The sequence below is a fragment of the Ranitomeya imitator genome, chromosome 1, assembly GCF_032444005.1.
Source record: "Ranitomeya imitator isolate aRanImi1 chromosome 1, aRanImi1.pri, whole genome shotgun sequence".
In the NCBI taxonomy this organism is placed as follows: Eukaryota; Metazoa; Chordata; class Amphibia; order Anura; family Dendrobatidae; genus Ranitomeya; species Ranitomeya imitator.
In genome coordinates, this window is record NC_091282.1 from 448045686 (window position 1) to 448056078 (window position 10393).

General features: G+C 41.3%; 1 protein-coding gene across 2 annotated transcripts in view; it reads left to right on the top strand.

The window, feature by feature from the left end:
* Window positions 1-8475, top strand: part of LOC138675780 (programmed cell death 1 ligand 2-like) — a 53062-nt gene extending 44587 nt beyond the window's left edge. For both annotated transcript variants that reach the window (XM_069764306.1, XM_069764314.1), the window contains one exon: window positions 6407-8475. In XM_069764306.1, the coding sequence (XP_069620407.1) occupies window positions 6407-6447 (41 nt within the window). In that variant the 3' untranslated portion in view covers window positions 6448-8475. The remainder of the gene's footprint in view (window positions 1-6406) is intronic.
* The last annotated feature ends 1918 nt before the right edge of the window (window positions 8476-10393 follow it).

Here is a 10393-nt window from a genome sequence, read left to right on the forward strand (position 1 = left end):
TGCTTCGTTCCTCCTGCCCTGTAGGGTCCCCAAAGGGGCTCTTAGATCTCTGATGAATACTTCGGCCTCCCTCCAGTGAATAATGTTCAGGCAGCCGAGACCGCCGAGTGTGCGATGTAGGGGCAGGAGATGTTGCCAGCGTTCCTAGAGGGACTGTGCGGGCTGCATGTAGCTGCTGCTAGATGAAGCTGGAAACATGGGCCGCAGATGCTGCCCTCACTATCTCCAGTAACTCTGGGATATCGGCCATAATCCTGGAGTGCTGCTGCTGTTGTCAATTCAAGCAGGAACCAAGAGGAGGTAAATTGCTCCCCTCACACCTTATATATCTCCCTATAAGCCAACCCTCTTTCACATCTCTTTGACTAATCTTATCCCTGGCACGTCCACCACGTAACATTATACAGAACAATGTCACTTCATTGACTCTTGTTAACCCTTTCACTCCCAACCCACTGCCTTGTCATGGTGGCCATATGCCTTAGATTAGGACTCCCTGGCTGTTCTTTACCTTTACTTGCTCCTAATTATCAGCACCTCATGCTACACCACTGCTACTCATTGGCACTCCTTGGTATTTCTTGACTTGGGGTGTACCTCCCAAATTATTGAATGGCTCTTATATTACCATTCACTTGCATCATTCATGCAGTGTGTCAACAGAGAACAGATGGGAACACAGCAGGCACAAAGGGAAAGAGGGAACATAAAGGAAATACTGAGACAAGGGAGAAGATGGGAACGCTACAGAGGCACGGAGACTGGCAGGACAATATGGAGAGACCGAGGCTGACGGGAGCAAGGTAAAGATATAGGAGCCGGGCAGGTACTGCAGAGGAAAAGGAACTGAAGGAACAAGGCAGGAACACAGGAAACAGGCAGGCACTGCAGAGGGCGGAGGAGACCCAAAGTCAGAGAGCTAGGAACGCTCAGAGACCACAGGTGGCCAGAAGCACTTGTAAACACAAATGAACATCAGGCACAGAGAAGCAGCAGGAAGCAGTTTACATAGCAGCATGGGAGCTACTTCCGGGTTACAGTCCTCCAGGATGACAGAGAGGACAGGAAAGAGCGCCAACAGAGGAATCAGATGTGCGCACGCGCAGAGCTGAATGCGGCGCGCGCGCGCACCCGGCGAGCTGCAGTGGGAAGAGGCGGTGGCAGCAACGGCATGACAGTACCCCCACCTTTACGCCCCTCCTTTTTAAGACTAGAAAGAAACCGGGACAAAATACGAGGAGCCCGAATGTTCTCTCGAGGCTCCCAGGACCTCTCCTCAGGACCAAAACCCTTCCAGTCAACCAAAAACAAAGTTCTCCCTCTAAGTTTTTTCATGGCTAAGATGTCCCTAACCTCAAAGACATCATCCTCGGAAACAGGCGAAGGAGAACAAAGGTTAGAAGAATGAAACTGATTAAAAACTACAGGTTTAAGGAGAGACACATGAAAAGAATTAGAAATACGCAGAGAGGCAGGCAACTTAAGTTTGTAAGAAACGTCATTAATACGAGACAAAACTTCGAATGGACCGATATAGCGAGGACCCAGCTTATGTGAAGGGATTTTGAGACGGATAAATTTAGAAGAAACCCAAACCTTGTCCCCAGGATGGAATATAGGAGAATCAAGACGTCTTTTGTCCGCATGTCTCTTCATCCTAACTTGAGTCAACTCAAGGGCGGACTTGGTCTCCTGCCAGACCCTGGAGAACTCTCTAGACAGAAGATCAGCCACTGGTACAGTAGAGACAGGAGGAACCGGAAGAGGAAGACCAGGATGTTGACCGTAGACAATAAAAAATGGAGATTTGTTAGTAGCTTCGCTGGGATGGTTATTGTAAGAAAACTCAGCCCATGGCAGTAAGTCAGACCAATCATTCTGATGAGAATTGGAGAAATGGCGGAGATAAGTTACCAAGGTCTGATTAGTACGTTCCACCTGGCCATTGGACTGTGGATGGTAGGCCGAAGAAAAATCAAGCGAAATGTTCATAGATCTGCAGAGGGATCTCCAGAAGCGGGCGGTGAATTGAACACCTCGGTCAGAAACAATATGTAAAGGAAGACCATGAAGACGAAAAATATGGTGAACAAAAATCTTTGCCAATTCGGGAGCAGAAGGTAAACCTGGGAGAGCGATGTAATGAGCCATCTTGGAGAAACGGTCCATGACCACGAAGATGACGGTGGAACCAGAAGAATGAGGCAGATCAGTGATGAAATCCATAGATAAATGTTGCCACGGAGAGGAAGGTACTGGCAAAGGATGTAGAAGCCCAGAAGGTAGTTGCCTGGGAATCTTATTCTTGGCACAGGAAGGACAAGAGGCGACAAAACTTTGGACATCCTTAGACAACGTTGGCCACCAGTAAAAACGAGAGATCAAACGAAAGGTTTTTTTGAAACCAACATGTCCAGCCAGTTTGGAGGCGTGACCCCAAAGTAAGACACGTCTCCTGTTCCCTTCAGCGACAAAGGTCTTACCCGGAGGCAACGAAGTTAGAGAGACTGGAGCAACTGTGATGACTCTGGCAGGATCAATGATGTGTGCAGGCTCGTCCTCCAAATCCACCACCTGGAATGACCTAGACAGAGCGTCGGCTTTGGAGTTTTTATTTCCTGGCAAAAAACGAAGTTCGAAGTCAAACCTGGCGAAAAACAAGGCCCACCTGGCCTGCCGAGGATTAAGTCTTTGCGCAGAACGAATATACACCAGATTCTTGTGATCGCTGTAGATTATAAAACGATGTAAGGCCCCTTCTAAGAGGTACCGCCACTCCTCTAATGCCAACTTGATTGCCAACAGTTCTTTATCACCGATGGAATAATTTTTTTCCGAGGAGGAGAAGATCTTTGAGAAAAAACCACAAGGCACAAGACGACCAGAAGAGGATTTCTGCGAGAGCACAGCTCCAGCTCCAATTGCAGAAGCATCTACTTCAAGGATGAAGGGTTTATTGGCCACTGGACGATGAAGAATAGGAGCTGAGGCAAAGGCTTGCTTGATGGACCGGAAAGCCTCTTCGGCCTCAGACGACCACAGATGAGGATTGGCACCCTTCCGAATCATGGAGGAGATTGGAGCTGAAAGAGAGGAAAAGTGAGGTATAAACTGCCGATAGTAGTTAGCAAATCCAAGAAATCGCTGAATTGCTTTCACTCCAAGAGGACGCGGCCAGACTGGCAGGACAATATGGAGAGACCGAGGCTGACGGGAGCAAGGTAAAGATATAGGAGCCGGGCAGGTACTGCAGAGGAAAAGGAACTGAAGGAACAAGGCAGGAACACAGGAAACAGGCAGGCACTGCAGAGGGCGGAGGAGACCCAAAGTCAGAGAGCTAGGAACGCTCAGAGACCACAGGTGGCCAGAAGCACTTGTAAACACAAATGAACATCAGGCACAGAGAAGCAGCAGGAAGCAGTTTACATAGCAGCATGGGAGCTACTTCCGGGTTACAGTCCTCCAGGATGACAGAGAGGACAGGAAAGAGCGCCAACAGAGGAATCAGATGTGCGCACGCGCAGAGCTGAATGCGGCGCGCGCGCGCACCCGGCAAGCTGCAGTGGGAAGAGGCGGCGGCAGCAACGGCATGACAACTACCTAAAAATAGGCCCCTTGATATTATGTGCTGTAGATTATGGGATATTCAAGGGTTTTGCAATTTTACCTTGTATAACATTTTTCTGAAGTTATTCCTCAATTTTTACTCACAGTTGTTCATAAATTGGTGAACCACTGACCATCTTTGCTTCTGACAGACTCTGCCTCTCTAACATGGTCTTTTTATACACAGTCCTGTGACTTAGTTAAAAATTGCCACTCCAGCTGCTTTTCATTAGTGCCATTTACTCTTCCTGCCTTTTGTTAACCCTGTTCCAACTTTTTTTAAGACGTGTTGCTGCCATAAAATTCTACATGAGTTAATTTATTTTCAAATTAGATGGAAAAATGTCTAACTCTCATCTTCTGATCTGTGTTCTACATTCTGTTGTGAATAAAATATATCGGCTATAAGAGACTTACAAATCATTGTATTCTTGTTTTATTTACATATTACACAGACTCACAACTTTATTGGAATTTGGGATGAACACGGTAGTACACAACATATACACTGACGAGCAAAAGGGTAACAATTAGTGATGAGTATACTCATTGATCGGGTTTTCCTGAGCACGCTAGGGTGATCTCCGAGTAATTACTAGTTCACCTGCATGATTTACGGCTGCTGGACAGCCTGAACACATGTAGGAATTACCTAACAAACAGACATTCCTCACATTTATTCAGCCTGTCTAGCAGCCGTAAATCATGCAGCTGTGGCAACGAAAACTAAATCTCCGAGCACTAACAAATACTCGGAGACCACCCGAGCGTGATCGGAAAAACCCGGGCAATGAGTATACTCGCTCATCACTAGTAACAATGTTTAGAATTTTTGACTTACAGGCTCCATATCTCACCATCCACTACTGCTTCAAGCGAGAGACTACCATCAATTTATAGACAGTCATCTTGGCTATCTCATACAATAATGTGACTTGCAACTATTTAGCATATGGTTAGTTATGCAGATTCTTGTCATGTCACTGCGTTGTTAGTGTTTTGCTACTAAAAATCTAAATTGTATTTTGTAAATACTGTACACCTTCTGGCTTTCAACATTGACTGAATCCTTCTGGTCATGCTCTCAATCAGATTCAAGCATGTCTCAAGTGAAATGTGATCCCAGGTCTCTTCTACACATTCCCAAAGTTGGTGCATTCTGTTTGACTCACTTGGGTATGTATACAGCTTTGTCTTCAACTGTACACAAAAGTGTTTGATTGGGTTGAGGTCTTGGGACTGTGGGGGCCAATTCAGCATCTCTAATTCATTGTCATTGAACCATTTCTTTGTTAATCTCGAAGTATGCTTCGGGTCGTTGTCCTGCTGGAACACTGTCATCTTTTCATACCCATAGTAATCAAGTGTACGAAGTAACTCATCTTGTAGGATACTCACATATAGCTCAACATTGAGACAACAATCCTGGTCAGGTATCCAATGCTTTTGGCTGTGAAACAACCCCATATCATCAGATTTCCTTCACTGAACTTGACAGTTCCTTCAATCAGTCAGCTCCTTTTTCCCTTGTTTCTTCCAGACCCATTTGCACTTATCAGAGCCTAGTCTATTCACTTTCGTGTGATTCCTCTAAATCACCCACTTCCAATCTTCTACTGTCCACTTTTTGTACTTTTTGAAAACTGAAGCCGATGCATCATATGACAATATTGAAGTCTAGGTTTCGTCACCTTTTTTTTGGGCCACTTGTGTAAGGTGCATTGTATTGGTGCTTGCATGGATGTCTGTGATCTCACTATTACGAAGCATACGAGCCACTTCCACTGCCGTGTTTGTCACACCAGAATTGATTGACCTAGTGATGAGCCGACTTGTTGATTCCGATATTTTGCCTGGACGACTACCTCTTGCCTTTTGAATTGATGGATGGACTCCATTTTAGATTTTTCCAACTGTCATGGCACTCACATGATGCAGTTTGTCAATTTTCTTGGCCGAGAGATCGTTATCGATGAACTGGATGATGCTGTATCTCTTTTCTTGAGAAATCTTCTTCATGGCTGATCCTCGATTCGAACCAGTGACCTTTTGCTTGCAAATCAACCTAATAATACACTGAGATATTAGGGAATATGAGAGCAGGTTGTATTTTGTAATATACAGGAAGAAAAAGATTTTTCCACCACCAGGAGCAAAACACTAACAATGCAGTGACATGACAATAATCTGCATAACTAATCATATGCTAAATAGTTGCAATTCAAATTTATGTATGAGATAGCCAAGATGACTGTCTATAAAATGATGGTAGTCTCACGATCAAAGCCGTAGTGGATGGTGAGATATGGAGACTGAAATTAAAAAAAACATTGTTACCCTTTTGCTTGTCAGTGTACCATATAGGACAATGTAATGTAATTCATAATATATCATATAATTACTGTGCATAATAATATTAGGATAGTAATAGTGTAATTTAAGTGGTATCACCACTGTACCCTGGGTTAACAATTACCTATAGCTATCAATAAATGATGTCTTAGTCCTGGACCGTTCAGCTCTTAACAGTGGGGTACAAGAGGCAACAGTCCTTAATTTTTGTAACTTACAAGCCGCTTATAATCCAGTATTGTTCTGGATATGTCGGGGATTAGTATGTGACCTTACGGATGAGTGAATATGCACTTTGTAGTTCAGTGGTGAGCAGAGCTTAGATCAGTGGCAAGTTCATTCTCTAAATTGATAAACTGTACTTTGCCTATAAGACTTTTATTGCAAATAAAAATATAAACTGTATCTAACTGATTGAGTTCATAATGGGTTCAATTTAATTTTACAGATGTTGAAAACACAGTCACAAAACTCCTGAGCAGTTCCTGAGCTCTGTCTATTGATGTCTAACTGCAAGTGAAGAAGAATGGAGAATATTTTATGTGCACTTTATGAGAGTAGAATGTTTACATCATTGAGATTGTCTGTTTGACAGGTCCAGAGAACTGACTGTTTATAGTTTTGCTTTGGTTTATATTTACCTGTTAATAATAATAATAATAAGTATTAAAAAAACAAACCAAGAAGTATTTAGAGTCCACCATCTATAGTTTATCACTTTTAGAAGTCTTTAGTAGCACCTTCAGTTAAGTTTATACCTCTTGTTCACATTAAATTGTATTTGGCAGTTCTTCAAATTTGGATTGAAGCACATGTGGCACAGCAGAAGACTGTTCTATAGGAGTAGATGATTACATTTCTTGTAACCTGAAAAATTGGAAAAAAAGATTATTTAAGACAGGATCAATACAAGTCATGTCTCATCATACTACTACTCACTACTATTACTCTATTATCAAGTTGAATTAGTTTTTTCATACACTTAATGTGGAATATCGTATTTCATATTTCGGCCATTCTGCATAACAACCTGAGTAAGGGCACTGTAATCCATGACATGGATTCTTATGATTTAAAAATGAGTTAATAACGTTCTCAAGTTTTCATACTGTGTTAGTGCTGCTGGATATCCTTTTCTCTCCTCATATTCCACTACCCGGGATCCAGCATTATGTTCTTCTGTGTGTTTCCCACATCAATAAATGGTCGTCCAGTGTTGTGAATTCTGTTGTCGAGCTCCCTCCTGTGGTCGTGAATGGTACTTCGGCGAGTTTTGTCTATGGGCTACCTCTGGTGGCTATGAGTGAAGCTGCGGCTTCTGAGGTTCCTTACACAGGTGACGTGGTTTGTCCTTTGGTTGGCTGCTCTATTTAACTCCTCTCAGATCGTTACTCCATGCCAGCTGTCAATGTTTTTGCATTTGTTCAGTTCGCTCCTGGATCTCTCTGGTGACCTGCTTTCTCCTGCAGAAGCTAAGTTCCTGATAGTCATTATTTGTTCATTGTTTTCTTGTCCAGCTGGTTATCATGATTTTGTCTTGCTAGCTGGAAGCTCTGGGATGCAGAGTGGCCCCGCCGCACCGTGAGTCGGTGCGGAGGTCTTTTTTGCACACTCTGCGTGGTCTTTTGTAGGTTTTGTGCTGATCGCAAAGTTACCTTTCCTATCCTCTGTCTATTTAGTAAGTCTGGCCTCCCTTTGCTGAACCCTGTCTCATTTCTGCATTTGTGACTTTCATCTTTACTCACAGTCAATATATGTGGGGGGCTTCCTTACCTTTGGGGAATTTCTCTGAGGCAAGGTAGGCTTTATTTTCCATCTCTAGGGCTAGATAGTTCTTAGGCTGTGAAGAGGCGCCTAGGTCTGGTCAGGAGCGCTCCACGGCTATTTCTAGTGTGTGTGATAGGATTAGGGCTTGCGGTCAGCAGAGCTCCCACATCCCAGAGCTCGTCCTGTATGAGTTTAACTATCAGGTCGTGCCGGGTGCTCCTAACCACCAGGTCATAACAGTCCAGAACCTTCAGAACCATCCAGGTGGAATAATGATCCTGCTTTTTCCTTTATCCAGTTTGACATGTCATTTTGTTTGTTGCATTCTGCATGAAATTGGACAAATACAAAAGGTACAGTATGGCCCCCAAAGACCTCTTTAGGTATAATATCATGGCTCCTCATGATTTAGAATTTTCATGGAGTCTAATTTGGCTGTTTTCATGTGCCCTTGATGCAAATCTACAAAACTTGAATGTCAATCAGTTTATTTTTTCAATTAATGATTTTCCATTAAGGTTGAATAAAACAATTTTTAGAATTCGAAGAGCTGTGTATTTGGTGGAACTCAAATAGGCATACGGATTATATTCTCAACACTGTAAATTATTCCTACATCAATTCCTGAAATCAATATGTGAATACCAGTTTGGTTACATAATACATTCTACAATGCACTTTATGAAATGTGTAATAACAATTATCATGATGTTCTATTTTTGTATAATAAATACGTATTTTTGCAATGGTTTCAACATTTTCACAAAGTCATTATTTCTTTATCCATATTTTTAATACTATCCTTATAAATGGCATTGTAAAACATCTCTTGGGCACAGATACATTTGACATTTTTAAAAAAAATTTTTTAAGAAAATAATAATAAATAATAAAACAGCATTAACCTCCTAGTGACCAAGACAATTTTGACCTTAATGACCAAGCCAATTTTTACAATTCTGACCACTGTCACTTTATGAGGTTATAACTCTGGAACGCTTCAACGAATTCCACTGATTCTGAGTTTGTTTTTTCGTGACATATTGTACTTCATGTTAGTGGTAACATTTCTTCGATATAACTTGTGTTTGTTTATGAAAAAAATGGAAATTTGGCAAAAATTTAGAACATTTTGCAATTTTCAAACTTTTAATTTTTTTGCACTTGAATTAGTCATATCAAACAAAATAGTTAATAAATAACATTTCCCACATGTCTACTTTATATCAGCACAATTTTTGAAACAAATTTTTTTTCGGACGTCATAAGGGTTAAAAATTGACCAGAGATTTCTAATTTTTCCAACAAAATTTACAAAACCATTTTTTTACGGACCACCTAACATTTGAATTGATTTTTTTTTTTTGGGGGGGGGAGGGGTCAATATAACAGAAAATACCCAAAAGTGACACCATTCTAAAAACTGTACTCCTCCAGGTACGTAAAACCACATTCAAGAAGTTTATTAACTCTACAGTTGGTTCACGAGAACTAAAGCAATGTGGAAGGTAAAAATTTACATTTAACTTTTTTCACAAAAAATTTACTTTAGACCCAAACTTTTTTTTATTTTTACAAGGGTATCAGGAGAAATTGGACCATAAAATTTGTGGCTCAATTTCTCCTGAGTACGCCAATAACCCGCATATGGGGGAAAATCACTGTTTGGGCGCATGGCAGAGCTCAGAAGGGAGGGAGCACTGTTTGATTTTTTGAAAATAAAATTGGCTGGAATAGATGGGCACCATGTAGAAATTTTGAAGCTCAATATTTCAGTGAATAAAATATAATTGCGACAACCTTTGAGCCTCGGAAAGGGAAAGCTGAGATTTCAAGCCAAATATAGAGTATTTTGAATCATTTTGAATCACCCTCTATAGGTTATTATTTTTCATAGTATTCCCCCCATGTGTACCATACTCTTACTGTAAATTATTTATAATTAACTCATGGTCACATTTAATAACCGTCAAACAACAATAGTGTCTTAGCCAATATTATAAAAGAGTGTCACCTTTATTACATATAGATCGACTTCTCCATTATTTTCTACTGATGCCTCACCAGACACGACCAATATGGTGCTTGGACCTCATTAGACTTACTAAGGTGATGACCGGGCCCTACCATCTATGATAAAAGCTTTGCCAAAATTAAAATATTGCTCAATTTTTTATTTGTCTCCTGAATTCTGTATAAAATAAAATAAACACAACATTAATCAATTATGTTGCTATAGCTGCAGTAACATAAATATGTGAAGTTATATCTTGTGAGGTAGATTCTCAAAGCTACTAGTCTGAAAGAGCAGTTCTTGAGCACCATGGACAAGTGGCACTAAAGCATCAGAATAGAGGAGTGAGCTGTGGAGGAAATGACATACCAATGTAGCAGGGCTAAGATAAAAAGAGAAAAGGAGCACTAACTACTTAAAACCGCACAGTGATTAGGGAGGTAATAGGATGCAAACCGTTCACCAGAGTGAGTTGTGTGCAGTACAATTGAGAACATGAGTTAAGAAATAAAAATATTTTCCTAGGAAACTACCGTAAATCTCAATATACATATAGATTCCATCAATGTGTCCATCCCACTTCTCTGTCTGCTACACACTCCAGCCTCATCTCATCTTTTCACTGAGAATTGGGTGATAATGAGGAGTAGCACT